Source organism: Podarcis gaigeae (genome assembly GCF_964106915.1).
Source record: "Podarcis gaigeae genome assembly, chromosome: 1".
Lineage (NCBI taxonomy): Eukaryota > Metazoa > Chordata > Lepidosauria > Squamata > Lacertidae > Podarcis > Podarcis gaigeae.
In genome coordinates this window covers 40,966,659-40,987,499 of record NC_139678.1, presented here as the reverse complement: position 1 = coordinate 40,987,499, position 20,841 = coordinate 40,966,659, and the positions used below count along the sequence as shown (strand labels likewise).

Below are 20,841 nucleotides of genomic sequence, written 5' to 3'. Positions count from 1 at the left end.
TGCTTTGGAAAATGGACTTGGTCATATAAAAGCAAGGGACTAAATTGCAAGTGTTTTACATTTTCTGAATGGCATACTCTGGGAAATTTTATTATTTTTTACAGTTCCATCTCTTTATAAGAACACTGAACTCTGCCTTCTGTCACTTTGTAATACATGCGATCACATCTGCCAGCCCCAAACTAAGGTTACGCCGCATGTGAGAAACTATTTTTGAAAGCACACAACTGCTCAAGGAATCCTCCCTACAAATAAATTTGTTTTAAGACCAAGGGTTTGTGTTGGTACAGTCTAGCAGACAACACAATAACTCAGCAGCAAAAGTGCTTTCATATTGCACGCATGCCTTAGTATACTGCTCATGTACCAAAGTGTGTAATTAATCTTTAGTATTTATGGCCACAATCAAAGTAGTATGCAAGAAATAAATAACACTCCTCCCTAGGGAATGCAGAATTCAGGGGAAGGTTTAGTAGCTGATACATCTGTCTGTATGGGAAGTTGTCTAGAAAAGTGAAGAAACCTGCATTTTGTGCTTTATGATGAGCACGCCGGGGGGTGGGAAGCGAATAGTACCGTCAAATAAAAACAGTAACCCTATGCACTATTCTGAGATGCCAAGAAGCCTCCTTAAAAAAAATCATTGTATGTTTACACCATATCCTAAGTCATAAACACTAAATTCAGTGAAAGATAGAAAGAGTTTCTATCCCTCTGAGGAAGGAACACAGGTTGCAGTCTCATCAGAAGTCTCCTCATGTAGGAAAAGATGAGATACCTTATTTGTCTAGGAAGAGGAGAAAGCTTTTCACCTTGCTGTTCAGTGAGGATATGAAGCAAAAGCGCCTTAGACAGCCATTTGGGTGTCATGTCAAAGACATGCCTGGAAGGTGCAAAGCTAATGCTATTGTGGGGAAAAACATCTATTGTTCAAAATATACATTTAGGGGCTTCATTGTGTGGATATGCAGTTGTCCCATAACATAAGCAGCAGAAGATCTAACGGAATAAAATTAGTCTTCCCTGTAATTACATCTTCCATCATGAGGTTTTCAGAAGGAAGGAAGTGTCAATGACACTTTGACACAACTAGCATTTTTCAGGAGCTGCAAAAGACACCTTTTCTCATATTCCCCATGCGCTGCGCCCCTGCCCAACTGGCAACAGCATGGGCTTATTACAGATAGCCAGCTTACCCATTTTGGAAATTCACCTTTTTAAAAAAGTTGCACTGGAAACTGCGGAGACTCTGTTGCTGGCACAGTTTTTTGCAAGGAAGCAGAGAAATAGTGAAAGGGAGGCAGGAACTACATGTATTTTGAAGGGCTGCTCCTCAAGCAACTCTTACCTGCATCAACATACAGAATTATCCAATGAAAGGATGTCCCACACCTCAGACCAGTTAATGTGTGAATCAGAGTCACTTCAAAATCAGAAAAGATCACCCCCTGAAACCTTATGGAAGAATGTTGTGAAAGCTCTTTATGGAGCATTTATGAGAGGGGCAAGTTATTATTTCACTGGTTGACACCCCTGGCCAGAGGAAGTGCTATGTCCATTTAAACTAAACCTCTGTTTGAAGCACAGAAAAATATTTCAGGTTTACCTCTGAAGCACATTCATTCATGCAAGCACATCCCGCATGTCTGTATATTTGCTATAAAGGGGAGGAAGGATTGCAGAGGTCTCAGAGACCCCTCATCGGGGTTTGCTTGCGATTTTGATCCTCTATTCCCCGCAAAGCTTCTTTTAATTGTCACTGAGGAGTAACCTAGAGAGAAGTTTCAGAGGTCAGGTATCTGGCATGCAGCATTAAGAAACCCAATCACAAAGTTAACAAGGATGCTTCAGACACAGGGAATCACCAGAGCAAACAACTCCCTTTCGGTACCAAACTCGGACGGAGATGGCTAATAAGCCGATTTAAAGGGAGATGGCACTGAGAACGGCCAATGCTTGTCTGGTACAGCCTGTACGTATCCTTGCATTATTTCCCGTTCTCCCAAACATTCGTTCCTGGGTAACAAGCAGATAGAGGGAAAGAGGGAGAAAGACAGAGAGGGGAAATGTTATTCTGTAATGCAATACAAGCAGGCACAGTCAAGGAGACAAAGAAAAAGAATCCGGTTCCTGACCTAGAAAAAAAACACCAGATACTTACAGTTCGTAGGAACTGTATTTCATCTTCCCCTCCTTCGCCCCCTTCAGCCATGGCTCTGGAGGAAGCAGCTCGGCTCAGCCTCTGACTGCCTACACTGGTAGCAGCTCGCCGGGCTCAGCACAGCTCCTTTTCCCTATCTGTATTAGCATATAGCTAATCCATAGCCATATAGGGAGCCCAGCTAACTCCACTGCACTGCAGACTGTCAGTCAACCCCCTCACTGCCAGAACCAACGGAGCCGTCTTCCCAATTCCACAGCAAGCTAACCGCCCCCCCTCTTTCTAGACTATCCCCCCCCTCTCCAGGGAGAAACCTATTGTGAAAGCAATGCGGGAAGCACTGCATGCATCATTAAGGGTCTCCCCCACCCCCTTGAAATTATCTCTCAACAGCACTGTAATAGGGAAATTAATGAAAGCAACACGCTCGCTCCCATTTTGCCAGATTAGTATCTTCACTTTTCTCTCTCTCTCTTTAATTTAAGGAAAGTATCACAATCAGCAGCCTCTTCCCCTATTGATGAGCTTTTCAATGGATGGGAATAATGACTATCGGCAATGCAGGGTGATGGTTTTAACAGCCCGTTTTAAGCATGTGAAAATTATTTACTGCCTTTCTGCATAAGCAGCAGCAATTCTTGTTGGCACTGACTGTGTGAAGGAACTATGGGTACTTGTTAATTATGCTGCCATTTCCCAGAAGCAGCCACACACTGAGCTCAGGAAAAAGTTTTCACCTGAAACATGGTAAAATGTAAGCAGAACATGATCATTCTATTTTGGATCCTCAGTACTTGTGCGAATAATGAGCATTCCACACAGGCACCAGATTGGATCCTCAAGTCCCATCCTCAGGCATGGTTACTAGGAAGAAACTTCACCTCAAATCAAGGCTAATTACTCTTCAGACAATCTGATTTAGCTCAGACTGTAAGTCACTATCTCCTCCCCAGAGTCCTAGTCCAATATTTTAAGTAAACAATGCTGGTAGCGTTGTTGGTTTTTTAAAGTGCACCAGAGACATTCTTATCTTGGTGGCTACCACACACCAAGTCCTTGAACCGCTGAGGAACTATTTGTCAGGAAGTTCTCTGCGTAGCCACTTGTCCCTACAGAATGCTTGGGAACAACACAGCAAATTCTGTACCACATTCAGAAGCATGGTAAAACTTCAGCACAGACTGGTCCTTAGGGACTGGGACAGATTACAATTTAAGCACCTCCAGCAACTCAATAAATTGAAATGTTCCCCCATGCACCTAAGGACGAGACAGGCTATAAATATAAATTAATTGATTACATATCTGCCGCTTTGAGAACCATTTTGCAGAACTGGAAACGGAGCCATGCAGAGTTAAAGAAAAAATGCCCGCCAGAAAATCACTGAAAACAGAAAACCGACAATTAAGTCTTATGGGTTTCCTTAAGAATTACGTTGAGATAAAGGAATCAGGGAAAATGTAGCCAAGAATGTGACTGAGCATCAGGATTCTATTTTGGGTCAAGAGTTTGGATCATACTAAGCCAATCTCATGCCAACCTCACTGGTTACCAAGTTGTTTCTGGGCCAAAATCAAGTGCTGGATTTGACCCTAAGTGGTTTGAGGCCTAAGCCCTCTTCATGCATTCCTTAACATGTACCCTAAACACATGGAAGGGGCAAGAATGCACCCACTGCCTGCCCTGATGCCACTGACCAAACTGGCAGAGGAATACCCATGTGTGTACAGTTGTGATTGAAGTGATCTGGCCAAATGCAACGTTGATGTGTTTACTGCTGTGTGCACCATAGCTGTCAAGTGTCCCTTATTTGAAGGGACAGTCCCTTATTCCAGGGCCATGTCCCGCTGCTGTCCCTTATTGATGGATGTCCCTTAAATGTCCCTTAAATGATGTCCCTTAAATTTCAAAGGAAGCAGCTCCTGTCCCTCCCTCCCTGCCGGCCAGGGAGGCTCCAACTGTGTTGCTTGGCTGTGTTGCTCACCCAGTAAGAAGTCTAAGAACGACTGGGGGGTGGAGTTTTCATGCCTTGTGTGTGGCTAGTTAATGCAAGCTGAGGGGTTTTTTGAATGCTGGATGCCATTTTGTTGCACGTGCTGCTGCAAACTTTGCAGTGCAAAGCCAGGCCGGGGAGCCATCTTAAGTTGAGGCTGCATAGGCCTTGTGGTGCATGTGATTCAGATTCTATTCAGTTGAACCTCTGGTTACAAAGTTGGTTGGACAGTGTTCTCGAGCTACCAGCATGAGACTGCAGGAGGACAGGAAGACTGGAGTGCCTGGAACAGGTGAGGCTGCAGGTCCCTTATTTTGGCTGCTGGTCCCTTATTTTCAAATCTGTAAGTTGACAGCTATGGTGTGCACACAGGTGTCCCTTTGAAGGTGTCCCACTCAATGTACAGACAATGGATGGGCCAGTGGGATGAATGACACTGGGGTGGAGCCAGTGGGCATTACCCTGCCCCCTTCACACATACACAATCCCATGAAAGGACTGTGTGAAGGGTACTCTTGAACTTCTTCAATGTACTTTGATTTTGTCTTATTGTTATGATGCTTTGGTTTAAAAAGATTTTGTACACCACGCAGATATGTATTTGTATATGATTCTGCGGCACAGGTATTAATAAACTTTTAAAGTAGCAGCCTGAGCTAAGTCCTCAGGCTGGAACACTGATCAGCGCTAAGCACGCACTATCCACTAATATCAGCAGCAACAAGAACAGACATCAGGAAAATACTCTTCAATAAAACCCTTCTTGTATTTTGCCACCTTCTCTTCTTTTCCCCCCAACCACAGTTGAAAACGCTAGTACTAAAGCAGGACAAATATCACACTTTATGGGTCAGGGAGTGTAATTCTTTGTGAATTGAACAGAGGTGAGCTGAAGAAAAAAGAGGAACATTGCCCAAAGGAAATATCTGGATTAAAGCAGTATGTTCTCCACACACACACACACACACAACCAGCAAGAGGCAGCAGCAGGTGGGAAGGCTGGTGTATCACACACTCCCATCTGTAGCTTTACACTGATTACAAAGCTTGGCACATGCCAACAGGAATTTTTCCAGTGCTGTGCCAGGATTTTCTGTGAGATTTATGTCACCCTCATGCTGGGGGCAGGGGACCCAAAACGTAAGTTTATGACTTGTGGTTGATATTTTGAAGGAATCGTGTTTGTGTGTGTTTATAATTCAACAAGAAAATGGTCTCTGACATTTTCCAATATTGAAACAAAAAAATTGCTTTGAGGAGATTTACAGTGAAATCCTAGGTGTCCATGTATGTTCAAACGGGTTCCTCCCAGGAAAGCGTGCACAGAACTGGAACCATAGTACAATCCTGTACATACTTCTTCAGAAATATGGCTCAGTTGTGTTCAGTTGGCCTTAGTTCCTAGTAAATATACTTAGGACTTGAGCCTACAATTCTATGATTCTATTAGTCTAAGTATTATCAATACATGTACAGTGGTACCTCGGGTTACATACACTTCAGGTTACATACGCTTCAGGTTACAGATTCCCCTAACCCAGAAATAGTACCTCGGGTTAAGAACTTTGCTTCAGGATGAGAACAGAAATCGTGCAGCAGCGGCGCAGCAGCAGCAGGAGGCCCTATTAGCTAAAGTGGTGCTTCAGGTTAAGAACAGTTTCAGGTTAAGAACGGATCTCCGGAACGAATTAAGTTCTTAACCCGAGGTACCACTGTAGTGTCATTGAGTCGGAAGGAACCAGAAAAGTCTCCTAGCCCAACTCACTGCCAAAGCAGGAATTCCGGAATTACATCCATATTAAAGCCTTTCATTTGTTTGTTTTATTATCTCATTCTTATGCCACTTTTCACAAGCAGTTCCTCTAAAGATATAAAGCACACATAACTAAACCCAGCGTATCAAAAGCATGAAAACATCACTAAGAACATTCTCCTAACAGACTGCTCACTAAATCATACTTTGGGCCTCATAGGACCCAAAGGCCCAAGTGAAAGGGGGTGGGGCCACAGAGATGGTCTCTTCCACAGATCTTAGCTGACAGGTTGGTACAACTGCATACGTATGTGCTCTCATGCTATTGCTTTCAATCTGACAGACAGGCACACAGAGAGGAAAATATGTCTGATCAAAGTTGACTGGCAGACTGCAGCCCAATTCCAACTGTGCTTAGAACTGCAGTCTTTGAATGCAAGGATCATGTTTGTTCACATGCGCATTCTTGATCCAAAGAACGTGCTTCCAGCTGGTTTGAATTAAATGACTTTTTGTTCGAACTGAACATAAGAATTGCACAATGTCTCTCTAAACCTGTTACCTCTTTTCAGTTTGTTATATGTCTAGCACTTCAGTCCCAAACACCCTAAGTTGAATGTACTATAACATGTAATGGGATAAGACTTCACAACTGTGTGTGTGTGTTTAGGGTTGATGCGTTCCCTTGGCCTAGCAATTAAAGTTGGTGCCACACGGAGAGCTAACCATAGTAAAGTGCTGACTAATCCCAGTTTACAGTAATCATGTTTTATTTATTTGCTACTCACGGCCTTCCTGGTTTTAGTTTGCATGATGTTCTCTACTCAGTACTGTATGTGTTATTTTGGGAAACAATTTCTTGCCCCAATAAACAAAATATTTCGGTTTGTTTTCATACATCTTAACACTGATAAGTGAGTGACCATCTCACATTACTGTACAGTGGAAGCTCAGGTTACGTACGCTTCAGGTTACATACACTTCAGGTTACAGACTCCGTTAACCCAGAAATAGTACCTTGGGTTAAGAACTTTGCTTCAGGATGAGAACAGAAATCGTGCTCTGGTGGCGCGGCAGCAGCAGGAGGCCCCCATTAGCTGTGTTCCAGTTCATATGATGGCTATGTGTTTAATATGATAGAGAGCTCTTTTGGTGCAGTATACAGATTCTCTGAAATTGAGATGCTCTCTACATGCAGGAGCCACGGACAGAGCAGCAGCTCCTATGTATTGGTAGCCAGCCCCCACCCCAGAGGAGTGTTACTGTGGGGAATTTATTAATATGGGGCCTGAGCGAGAACAACAGTTGGCATCCCCCAACTTTGATTGGGTACCTGTGTAAATATGGATTGTTGCTGTTGTTGTTCTCATCATTATCATCATTATTTTGCACCCCCTTGGCATGGCTACCTGTGTGGGGGAACAGCTCACACCGCCCTAAATCCGACACTGGTTGGCACCTCCAATGGTGGCAATGCTTCTAGGTTTCACACACAGACACACACCCCTTAACACCACAGAAATCACCAGAATGTCCTTTCTATGGAAAAAATCATCAGAGGAGGGAGGCATGTTAAGTGAGCCCTAAGACCATAATTTATTATTAATATAGTGCTATATTCCCCATAAGAAATCCAGTGTCCCCCCCACCATTAGCAATACCATAACTATGTTTCAGTAGGACTTACTATCTAAAAAGTTTGCTTAGCGTCGCGACAGTCAATCAGAGAAAAATTACAAGGGCTGTGACCCCCAAGTGGCATTTTCCACCATTGCCCCTCCACTCTAGAATGCATTTGCTTCTGCCACATATATGAAGCATCATCCATATCATTACATTTTAGTTTTTAAATACAGTGGTGCCTCGGGTTACAAACACCTCAGGTTACAAACACTTCAGGTTACAGACTCCGCTAACCCGGAAGTAGTACCTCGGGTTAAGAACTTTACCTCAGGATGAGAACAAAAATTGTGTGGTGGCAGTGCTGCGGCAGCAGGAGGCCCCATTAGCTAAAGCAGTACCTCAGGTTAAGAACGGTTTCAGGTTAAGAACAGACCTCTGGAATGAATTAAGTTCATAACCAGAGGTACCACTGTATTTTTTCCCCATTTGTATCTATTTTATGATACTGCTTTATTGCAGTTTTTGTTGTGTTTCTGTATGCCGCTTACAGATTTTTAAACATTATGGGGTTTAGAAAGGCTTTTAAGTTAATAAATAAGTATGCCAAACTATGGCTGACTACGAAGAAGCAAGCAGGTCAAATTGCACCCACCTTGTTCCTCCCTTTGTCACACTGTGAGGAAATAAGCCAGAGCACCGGCTTAGCGTTATCAGGAACCTACCTACCTGGCCTACCTACCAGTTCGAAAGCACGCCAGTGCAAGTAGATAAATAAGTACCACTGTGGTGGGAAGGTAAACAGCATTTCCGTGTGCTCTGGTTTCCGTCACGGTGTCCCGTTGCGCCAGAAGCGGTTCAGTCATGCTGGCCACATGACCCGGAAAGCTGTCTGTGGAAAAATGCCGGCTCCCTCTGCCTGAAAGCGAGATGAGCGCCACAACCCCATAGTCGCCTTTGACTGGACTTAACTGTCCAGAGGTCCTTTACCTTTACCTTTTTATCAAGAACCAACACCTATGTTTTGTTTCTCTCTAAGGAAACCCCAAGGTTTGTCCTTGGCTTCCTTTAGTGATTTGTTTGGGGGAAAACAAATCATGACCACTGAGTCACACTAATGGTAAGCCATTGTTCTAGTTTGTTTCCTTCGTGTATGGCAAAGGGGCTGGAGCCTGTGCGTAGTGTGCACTAGCAGACTTGCCCATTCATGGCAGTCCATAGTTTGGCCCACTGCAACATGTGAACTAAGCCAATAGTTTCATGGCCCAACTTATTCTCTCCTCGAGTTTTGGCTACATTATCCATTGCATACCATTAGGAAGATACTCCAAACAGATCTGAAGAATCCCTTGGTCACATTTCAATATCTCATTATTGTTTTCCAAGTCATCTAACATTTCTGCCATGTACATTTAGTGAAATGGCAACCGGAAATTACTTAAATCAAAGTCACTATAGTTTTAAATAAGCGATAGGCCAGAGATTGTGAGCAACGGGGAAGTAAAGTAGGTAGGGATTAAGGGAATCTGCTTTTAGCAGACAATGCAAATTTTGCATGGGGAATGTTTTTTGTTTTAAAAAGCTGAACTGGCTTCTGTCATCAGTGTGAATGTATGAGCAAGTCTGCTGAAATTTACAATTCTGCTAGGCATTAAATTGAATTTTCACCTGACAGGTACATCCATTATTGTGATTACTTTGCAGTAAATTTAAAAATAGGTAGCCAAAACAGAAAGCCTTGTATCAAAACCCATTTTCTTCTGTTTTTATCATGGGTAAGCATACTACTATGCCTAGAATCCAATGCACAGATGCTCTATACACATACTGAGGGATTTGGGATGGTTCATCACATGAGATCTTGCCTCTAACTTGGCTTTTGGCAGGTTTTGCACTGGTTAGTGCCAACCAATAAGTTGGAATTTTTTGAAGTGGCAACAGCATGGGAGGAAGGAGCAACAGCATGTTGAGTTTGTCAACAGGAAATAAAGATCTATGCTGTTGCTACCAGGAAAGAACTAAGTCATATGTTTGCATCAGTTTTGAAAAGGTTTAATTTCCGTACTGGGGTGGGGGATATTTTTTTTTTTTTAATAAAAAAAGGCTTTCAAAAGATTTTGGTGGTGGTGTTTTTTTACATTTGGAGTCTGTGTCATTTGTTTGGTACAATTTTATGTGTCTAAAAGCCAGAGTGCTGAAACTGTAGATCAAAACGCGTGTTGGATAATAGTAGGTCTTGCAAAACTGCTGGCTTTTATACTCTGGAAAGCTCTTGTTTAATCAAACCATTTGGGTCTCCTGTAGCTCACCAGTTTTGAAAAGGTTCGATTTTTTTGTACTTGAAAAACTGGGACTGGGGCTGTCTGTTCTCCGAATGCTGTGTACTGCATTACCTTTTCTTCAAGTAACAGAAACCCTTCAATGTAGAGGAAGGTGCAGATAGATTGGTACTGAAATTCTCCATAGAGATAGAAACAGGAAATAAATATACCTGTATATGCACTGTTCCTATCAGGAAAGAAGTAAGTTGTGTGTTTGCATCAGCTTTGAAAAGTTTTAATTTCCATACCTGAAATCTTTTCTTAAGACTTTAAAAATGTCTTGACGATTTTCAAAACTACCATTTGTTTGGCACAGGCTGAAGTGCTGAAACTGTAAATCAGCATCCAAGGTTGGATAATAGTTGCTCTTACAGGCACTGGCTTTTATACTCTTGTGGACACAGGAGCCAACCCAGCCCAGGTTTATCAAACCATTTTGTAACCACAGGCTGAATCCATAAACTTATTATTGAAAGCAGAGGAATGTAGGAATCTGACGGAAGAAGCCATTAAACCACAGCATTTTAATCATCTAGGATTAGACAGAATCATTGTTTTTAATGCACAGACTTCCAGCACTAATACATTTTGAGATATTTCATCTATGATTTTAATAACTGCATCATAAAATTAAATGCCATCTAACAATCTGCTTCCAACTTCTAAGCAAATGGAATTTGCTCTCAAAGGCTCTTTTTATCCTAGTTGGTACTAGACAAAACTATATTGTATTGTGGCATAGCCAAAGTGGGCCAAGCAGTGCATCATTTTACCTGGAACACTGGTTCTTTCTGTCAGGAGTGCATGTAGGAGCCAGGCCCTGTGACTGGTAGGGCTTCACAGGACTGGGGCTTTCCTAAGTTTGTTCTCAAGAGGCAAGGTGCGGCCACACAGGTGAGGCTGATTGGTAACTCACAGCACCTGGTGGCAAGAGCTGGGAAGGGATATAAGGTCAGCATTTCCCTTTGGCTTTTTGCCACAGCAACACACTTCCTGCCTTGCTGCGTTTGGCTTCTTGACTCCTTGCTTCCTGATCCTCAGACCCTTGGCTTCTTGACTCCTGGTTTCCTGACCCTTGTCTTCTTGACTCCCAGCTCTCTGACCCTTGGCTTCCTGATTCCTGGCTTCCGGATTCTCGTTCCTGCTCCCACCCTGCCGTCTTGCCCCCAGTCCCAACGTCCTCCGCCAGTTCTTTGACCACCCGTAAACTGGACCATGACACTTTCCACCTAATAAATTTTCAAAAACAAGCTTTGAAATTTGTGGTATGCCTCCTCCTATTTGAAGAATTGGAGCTTCCTTTTACAGGAGGAACATTCTGGTTCTTAACAAGTCAGCAGCAGCTGCCCCCCAAAATGGATAATGCCATTTTCTGCAGCAAAGTAGGAAAAGCCTCCCTCCACCCAAGCTGATCAAAGGCCAGACTCCCCTACCCAGGGGAGGAGGAAGGTGGTGTGATGGGGGTGGTCCACCCTGTGTATCACCACTGAGGGGGGTGACAAAATGGCGGGCGGCACTCACCATGGGACCTGCAGCGCGCCTAAGCCATGCGTCTCTCCTGGGAGTGACGTGGTGGCTTGGGCACCCACAGGCTCCGAACTGCCCCAAACGGTCCGCTCGCCGCCTTCCCCTCAGCTGTAGGTCGGCTGAGTGGGAGGAGGCAGGCAGACTCCTTGGAGGCCCCGCGGAGCATCCTGCCCCAGCTCACCCTGCCCCATGTCATCAACAAGACCTGTGCAAATTACCCATCTGGCCCTCAAGGTTGAAGAACTCTCCCAGAACTAAGTGAGAGCATGCTGGGATTGTGTCTTCTCATTTAGTCCTGGGAAGTGTCCCAGTGAGCTGTGAAGGAAGCCTCTAAACAACATTGCTTTTTGCCAGGCCACCACTGCCCTCCCTCCCTGTACTCCTTGTAGAGCAATGTGAAGACATTTGCCCACCCTACCCAAGGTCTCTAGCACCTCATAACATTTCACAGAGCACTTGCATGAAAAATGGCACTTCATGTTTGTGCTGCAAAACCTGTGCAATTCCTTCCTTGAGAATCCAATTTTTGGTTTCTTCTGGCAAGTTCTTTGTTGATCTTATTGCTGGCCTCCTGCATATTATTTTTATTGGAAGCTGCTTCTATTATATTATTTGTTTCACGGTTTTAAAAAAACCAAACATTTTTCTTGTAAAATGTTATGCAAGGGGTTGCCCTAAAAGACAGAGAAGAAATCAATATGAGGTGTTGTTTCTGACTTGACAAGCAACTTGAGCAAATGCTCTTGGTTTTTTTGTGTGCTCCCTGGGTCAGGAGGAAACCTTTATATATCAAGCAAAATGAAAGAATGCCCAAGGGATTTCTGCCACAAGTGCATCTTGACACTTTAAAAATTCTTTATTACAATAAAATAATCAACATGCAAACACTCCCAACAATAAACCCTTAATAGGCCAAACCCTATGCAGTTTATTTCAAACATGCCAATTTTCAGCATTGATCTAATCCAGGTAACTTTCACCTTACGCACATTTAACTTGTGCACATTTAGCTTTATGCACTTGGCAGAAAGAAAAAATTAAAATGTAAAAGGGGTGGAAAGCAGGCAGGCAACAGGAGGAGGGGGGAACTTTGGCAGTCCCACCCACCATTGCACCCAGTGTATCTTTGACTATGCACGATTTTTGCTTTACACGCAATCCCCGAAATGTAACCCCCCACATAAGTTGAGAGCCACCAGAGTAACATGGGGGGGGGGGAGCATTAAAGAGAAACATGCCAAATCAGTAGGTTTGAACTCTTGGATGTAGAACTTCAGAGTGGGGTGTGTCAGGGCATGTCAGGGGAGGCCATGAATCCACAAGAACCTAGCCCCAAGACCCCAAAACAGGCCCAGAGGCAAATTCCAGTGGGAATGAGCACCGAGACTGAAGAGGGAGGAATTAAGTTGCCCCACCCTCTGCCCTGGCCAGTGGGACATTGGATATAGCAGTTTTTCAGTCATGAATATCCTCTCACTTCCCTGCCATCATCATTTGTTGCCCCCATAGGATTGCTCCCTTAGTGGGCGAGTATGAAATGGAGAAGGGACACGGGTGGCGCTGTAGTCTAAACCACAGAGCCTATGGTTTGCTGATCAGAATGCCAGCAGTTCGAATCCCTGTGACGGGGTAAGCTCCCTTTGTTCGGTCCGAGCTGCTGCCAACCTAGCAGTTCAAAAGCACATCAAAGTGAGAGTAGATAAATAGGTACCGCTCTGACAGGAAGGTAAACAGCGTTTCCGTGCGCTGCTCTGATTTGCCAGAAGCAGCTTGGTCATGCTGGCCACATGACCCGGAAAAACTGTCTGCGGACAAACACCAGCTCCCTCGGCCTGTAGAGCGAGATGAGCCATGCAACCCCAGAGTCGTCTGTGATTGAACCTAACATTCAGGGGTACCTATACCTTTACCTTTATGAAATGTAGTGAGCCCTAGTTGCTGATTAAACTGATGAAACCTTTCGCCTCCTGCTTAGTTCCTCTTACAACTGGCTGGAGCCACATTTATGGCTTTTGTTCTTTCCAAAAGCTTCAGCATAAAGGTGTCCTTGGGAATTTGGTAAGGAACGGGGGTGAATCCTTCCAAAGCAAATGATTTTGCTTCTAATAAAAAGCCTCATATTATTTTAAAACACAGAATTTATCTTCCTAAATTGAAAGTGTCAAAATGATTAGAGTTCCATTTTCTTCTCCCTCGCCTGCAGGTCTAGCATCACAAATCTTTAAGACTCACCGTGCTGACCAGATCACGATCTCCAGCCTGCCTACAGCAAAGCATAGGTCTTAGCTCTCTGGTATTCCTTATATTTCAAAACTGTCATGCAAAAAGCGTATCTACCTATTATATTTTCATGAAACATTTTGCAATTTTCTTAGAAGCCCTGGGAGTTGTGAAATTCAAATGATGTATTCTATAATTTGCTTTAAAAAAAAAAATCTATTTAGAAGAAACAGATTTTCTGTGACCTCACAGTTACAGAGATAATCGAGCAGAGCTCAGTTGGTAAAGCATGAGCCTTTTAATCTCAGGGTTGTGGGTTTGAGCCCCACATGGGGCAAAAGATCCCTGCATTGCAGGGGGTTGGACTAGATGACACTCATGGTCCCTTCCAACTCTGCAGTTCTATGTTTCTTTGACAGCCTCAGCAGATCCGCTTTGAGACTCCTTCGGGTAGTGATAAAGTGGGATATAAAATCCAAACTCTTCTTCTTCTTCTTCTTCTTCTTCTTCTTCTTCTTCTTCTTCTTCGATAGCCAATTATTGCCCCATGCCTTGTTTTCTTCCAGCTAACCCTGGTATTTTGTTAATACATTGCCTCTGAAGGAAATATTAGGAATAGTTTATGAACTTTTTGCCCATGCACTTGACTTATCAGTCTCAACAGTACAGTTTCCCTTCCATTCCCAATTACAACTTCCCATCTTCTTAAGACGGTTGTATTTTACTCAAGAAGTTGCCATTGCCCTGAATCAGGAATTCCCACATATACAGAGCTGTCCTACAAAGGTTGTCTTGAGAAGGAAATGGACCCACTCCTCAGTCCTTCCCCTCTGGAGCTTGCATCTTACCCCTAAACCAGGCACTGCACTCTGATGACTAGACCATGGGCTCCTTAGAGGACCCCGATTCCTACATCATATGGAATGGGCCTCCTGATGAGATGGTATTTGCAGGAGGCCATCTCCTGCGGAGCACAGTGATCAGATATAAGGAGTGAAACAGTAATTTAGATATCCTGGTCCCAAGTTGTACACCAGTACCATCAATGTAATTATATAGTACAGCCAATGAAATTCTTTCAGAAGCAGACTAACACGATGGCAATATTCTGGCTCAGTTTTTATTCTCTGTTCCTGGCTAAGATCAGTCTAGCTAAAATGGCATAGGAAACAGCCACGTCACCACCATGCCAGCACTGGATCCCTCTGAGCACCTTTCAGAACTGAAGAGACATTGCTGTCAATGCTGTGTTTAGAAGAGAAGCACATTAGACGATAATGATAGGCTGTGGGGATAGTTTAGCAGTGTACTTTTACTTCTGCATGTCTAGTTTGGCCTCCAGTGGGGGGATGGGGGGGAGCAGAAAACACCTTTGCAGACAGACATTAGAAACAAAGTCAGGGAGAGGGAGTAAAAGCATAATGTTCTCAGCCTTTTCCCCTTCTTAAAAAAAAATAATAATTATCAAAAGTTTGTGTTAGGCTGCCATCTGGTGGCACTGCTAAAAAGAGAGAGAGAGAGAGAGAGAGAGAGAGAGAGAGAGAGAGAGAGAGAGAGAGAGAGAGATATTATTGTTCCATTTGCTGGACAACTTGGAGCCAAAACAGACAAGACATAAAAGATCTGAAATCAGATCACTTATCAGGGAGACTGGTTTTTACTGAAGCAACATAATCTTCCCTGGTGCTGTTTTCCCCATCAATATTGCTCTTTCCCCATCCTCTCCAAATCTGCCATTAGACTTGCTAGAGGAAACTACAGACATGATATAGGTGCCTAGATTTTATTCCCCAGCAGGGATCACACCAGGTTAAGATTGGGAAGGGAGTTAGAGTGCAGCGGGTAAGGTTCCTTACTGCATTGATTGCTGCTGGGATCAAAATCAGAGCACCCTGCAACTGATTTAACGTTTTAAAATGTTGCAATGCAGCAGATCCATGAACAGGATCTTTCATGTTCCCCCCCCCCCCTTGGTGCTTTTAAAGGTACAATGTTTTAAATGCAGAGCAGCTTTTGTTTTATTCCATGTCATTAAAGCAATTATATCGTAGCCTTCTTGCACAGAAACACTCTTCAGGGTGGCTTACAGCATTTAAAATTATAATGAATACAGTAGTGTAATATAAAACCAACCAAAGAGATGGAAACAGCAGCTAAAACCAAGCATATAATATTATCTGCCACATACATACAACAAAAGCCTGCTTGGCGGGGTCAGGGCTAGGGACTATGTTGGATAACCAACAATGAGGATAGGGGAATCCTACTTTTCAGGGCAAGGTGAATCGGCTGTCTAGGTGCTTGCATAATTCCTTGAAGGTATCACATCAGATACAATGGATGCATTAATGGGCATCATCTCTGTCTTCTGTCATCAAGTAAGTGTACATAACACCCAATTTTGTGATCTGCAGCAAAGCACATTTCAAGGTAACTAATTTTGAATTGCTATTAAGGAATGAGGCGCCATTTGCAAAGTAATACAGGTAGTACTGATTGAGAGGGACAAATCTGCTTCTGAACTTCAGACTCCAGCTCCAACTTCAGGTCAACCCAAATACAAGCAACTTCTCAGAGAATTAGGTGGCAAACTCATCAGAATAGGCATGTGATTGGCTGCACCGTGTTCAGCAGTAGGCCTGAGACCAACTGCTCATTTGCGGCTTCTCCACTGCCCACTCTAGTTTGCCAGATCTGGATCTACCCTCAAACATGTAGTTCCAGCCCCACATTTCTAGGGAAATGACTGGCCACACCTGCCAGGTAACTCATAGTATGCCAGTGAGCTTGCATGTAGCAAAAAAAACTCATGTAGGTGACAGTGAAGTATTGCAGATTTTCTGCAAATTGGTCCACACAACTGCCTTCTATAAAAAAAATTACCCACTGTGTTAACCTAGCAAGCTGCCAGTCAGGCCATTGGTCTGTCTACTCGTAAGTCAGTATTGTCTACAATGACTTGCAGCAGGTCTGTTGCAGCCAGTGCTCTTTTCCAGACCTACCTGGAAATACCAGAATTGACCCCAGGATCTTTTGCTTGCAAAGCATGTTCTCCCCCACTGAGCTATGTGTAAAGCTGCCTTCAAAAAACAGGATAAGAAACAGAGGAAGTACAGTGGTACCTCAGGTTAAGTACTTAATTCGTTCCGGAGGTCCGTACTTAACCTGAAACTGTTCTTAACCTCAAGCACCACTTTAGCTAATGAGGCCTCCTGCTGCCACCGTGCCGCCAGAGCACGATTTCTGTTCTTATCCTGAAGCAAAGTTCTTAACCTGAAGCACTATTTCTGGGTTAGCGGAGTCTGTAACCTGAAGCATATGTAACCTGAAGCGTATATATATAACCCGAGGTACCACTGTAGTACAGTGATAGGGAAGGAAAAGAAGGTGAAAAAGTAGAATGAAAGCCAACAGAGGAGATGGAGCAGAGAAACAAGTTACAGATGAGCAAAACACCACTCTTGGGGGTCCTTATCACTTCAGAATCAGTGGTTTGCAGTTTAAATTACTATCTAAGACAGGTAGCACTCACAACACCACCTGCTGAACCACCTGGAATTTATGCAAGTTATAATTCAGCCAACCAGCCAACAGGGAATCACACTAATTCATTTTTTGCGGCAATAAAAGCATGCCTAATCATTTTAACTACTGGTAGCGGCCAAAATAAAAGCCAAAGTAGCAACACTGAGCAAGCAGTTGTGCTCCCCGCATTAAGTAGCGGCATGAATTAAGCACACAGTAATCAGCACAGAGCATGACAGTATTATAAGAGTTAACATGTAATTACAATTGTTGTCTTTAGAACCCATTTCTACGTAGCTTAAAATATTACCACATTAAATGGAAGGGAGTAGATTAAATGCAGAGCGGGAACTGAGAATAAATTCACAATGAATAATTTATCTGACAAACTTAGCCTGTTTCTCCTTGCTAAATATCTACGAGTATGATGCGACCCCCTCAAATTTGTAATTTAAATAGTCTGTCTCCCTACCCTTGAGATACTGTACAGATGGAATGATTTGTTTATTTAATATCACAGAAGGACTGGTATTACTGAACATGTAATACATATGGGGTCACTGCTGAGGCATTCAAACTAAAAAGAATCTGATTCTGTATAGTGAAATAAAGCAAAATGTTTTTCTTTTTTTGTATTTTCAAAAACAGGAACAGAGAGCATATTTAACCCCCCTCCCCTCCCCCTGTCCCACTTACAACTTCGTACCAAATACAGCAAGTATATATATATATACCATATGACTTCCCTTCCACACTTTTCCTGGTTCCTTTTGCTTTTCTACCACTCTGTGTAATCCACATCTTTTTATCATCGCAAAATAAGATTAGGGCTTGTAGACACATTCCAGTTTTCTTTATGTTTTTTTTTTGCCCCTTGTTTTTTTTCCTAAGTAATGTTTATTGAGATTTTCCAGATAATGACAAAAACAAAAAGAAAAAATTAAAAACAAAAAAAACAAAAAACAAATATCCAACAAAGAAAAACAACAAAAACACATAATGTTTAAAGAACCTTATCTTCTTTCACCTTATTTCTCAGACCTCCTCCCCCCTCCCCTTCTTGCATTCCAATTTATATTGTCTGCTCAACAAGTTCTTATCATATTTCTCAACCTTAACTTAATAATTTCATTATTTAATACTATTTATTTTCCTTTTCTTCTTTCTTCCATTTCTCAATTAATTTGAGAACCCTATTTCTAATTACTTTAAAAGACCCCATTTTAACTTGATCTTAAACCTTTTTCCTAAAATCGACCCAAATTTCCCTTCCACAATTTCCCCACATTCCATAAAAATCACGAAAGTTATAAAAAGAAAAAAGAACTTAACAAAACTATATTTTAACACCCTTTGGATTCCCACGTCCCACCCTCCCTTTCCCGGTATGATCCCCAAACCAATGTCCATCAGTCCATCATTTCTCAGCCTGGATCCCAGATTTCCGAGGCTCTTAATGCTCTTTCCATTTCACTCTGCCGGATTTTTTGACCATCCTTTGTATTCAACACCAAATCTCGAGGAAGATCTGTCCCAGTAATGACCATTTTTCTTCCAGACAGGCCTCTAAGTTTAAAAGTGGAGCTCAAATTTAGTTCCTTAATTTTTTTAAATCTGTATGTCCCAAAAGCTCCAACTTCCATCTTGATCTCACTTGAACTAACAGGCCTCTGATCTGGCTTGATCTTCCACAACATTATGGCTTCACCTTCATTTTCCACCAAATTTTCCACCAAATCCTCATGTATCTCTTTTTCCACTTTTTCCACTTTCTCAAGTTTGTCAAATTTCTTTTGCCCAGCTGCAGCCACTTCTGTTCCAACTTCAAGGGCTTTTGGTTCCACGACAAAGACTTGTGTCAAGTCTCTTACTGTTCCAGCAAATTTATTTACTGCTTCTTTCAATGTTGTCGCCCTTGTAGTCAAAATATTACCTTGATCCTGGATCTCTCCCTGTAGTTCCTGGAGCTCTCCCAGGAGATAAAATGTCCTGTTCAGCTCAATCAGTATTTTTCCACTTACAGCCATTTCTTGCAGTGTTCCGCAACTCCCCTCTAGGGGGATTTTATTTACTTAGTATCTTTCCAGTTCCAATCCAAAAGTCCAATGTAGCTTATTTTTCTTTATTTCCAACAATTTGTATCCAAATTACAGAAAATCTAACCGGCAGTATCACCAGAAACAACGCTTCCCTTTATTCCCCAGCTTTGGCAGCTAATTCGACAGCTGTCAAAGTCTGTATCTTTTAAGCAGGCTCTCTCACAGATCACTCCCGGGTCCCGGGGGGTTGCACTTTAACTTTCGAAACCAACTCTTATCCTCCAGCAAAATTAATTATAATGTCCAATCATGAAATTAATAAGTTTTCTCCACAAGGGACAAAGATGTTTCTCTCAACTTTAGTTCTCAAGTCCTTGCTTTAGGTTGTTTGCAAGGCGGGGGGGGGGGGACTTCCTTTTTACCCCTTCCCCGGTCGTACCGAATTCCAAGACAAAGATTCCTTTTTAAGTCCAATTTCCTTATTACTCATGGGTTGTTGCTTTTAGTCTGAATGTTCAAGGGAAAAAGTCAGCGCTCTCTGTCCATGGCATGCGGCTTCGCTCAGCAGGGTGAGCAGAGGACTCTCAGCACCGCGCCGCTCCCCGTTCCCCGTTCCGTAGCCTTTAAAAAGGCTCCTTCGCGGGTCGGGGGCGTTAATGGTGCCCACCGAGTCACCACGTCCACAGGCATCCGCGCCTGTGGTTTTAAGGGTCCCCGCGTCGCCGGCGTGGCAGGACCCGAACCCTGTTGAGCCGATTCCCTCCGGAGCTCGGAGGGAATCCGCCATTAAGCGATGGCGCTAACCCGGAAGTCCCCCAGTTTTTCTTTATGACAGCACACTTATGACTGAGGATCTTAAGTGCAACTTGTGTTTCTATTATAGAGGACCCACCACTCAAACCACAATTTATTGCTGTTGGTTTACTGTGTTTATCCCCCTCACTGTTGAGACCCTGTGTGATAGCCCAACAGTGACACAGGAACCTATTGGGTAGTGCCTGTGATGTCTTTGGTTACAAGACATGCAACCTTTCCCTCCTCGCAACATCCCACTCTGCAATATCTGTGCTTACTTGGGGTACTGATTTTTAAGGATTTCATTCTCCCCACACCCCACAGACAAGGCATTTCCTTGCTACAGGGAGTTTGATAAGGATATGTCAGACTTTGGAATCCTCAGATATAACATTGCTGAGCTACTAAGTGGCAAATGTAGATTATATACACACATGCAATTTTTTATAAAAAAAATCATACAACGGAAGAATATAACAGGTTTTAAAATAGTGGAACACAGCATCAGTGAAAAACATCTTAGCTGCTGCTTGGGAAGGAGGGAAAGGCTGTCAATTAAAACTGAGTGGATGGCTGTGCATGGATGAGCATGTTCTCGCTCAGAGTAATAGAATTCTGAACAAGTGTTGACAAGCATGACTCCAAACTATGACTGTTGACAGCCAAAGTATAGATAAATAATCACAAAAGAATATAAATAATACACTTTCTCAGGAGTAAAAATGCTTATTAATTACCAGTAAGATTTCACAAGACTGCCACTTACGTCTTTTAGTTCAGTAATGTGGCTCATTTAAACGGTTATTAGACCAAGCTCCATTTCTCCAAATCGTTTTCTAATGGGGAACAATGCTGCAGACTTTAAAAAATAATAAATGGTTCTGATT

At 42.9% G+C, this 20,841-nt stretch overlaps 1 protein-coding gene across 1 annotated transcript in view; it reads right to left on the bottom strand.

Annotated features, from left to right (window-relative positions):
• Positions 1 to 2,386, bottom strand: part of RYR3 (ryanodine receptor 3) — a 265,043-nt gene extending 262,657 nt beyond the window's left edge. The window contains exon 1 of the mRNA XM_083743873.1: positions 2,162 to 2,386. Within this exon, the coding sequence (XP_083599999.1) occupies positions 2,162 to 2,212 (51 nt within the window). The 5' untranslated portion in view covers positions 2,213 to 2,386. The remainder of the gene's footprint in view (positions 1 to 2,161) is intronic.
• Positions 2,387 to 20,841: the final 18,455 nt, after the last annotated feature.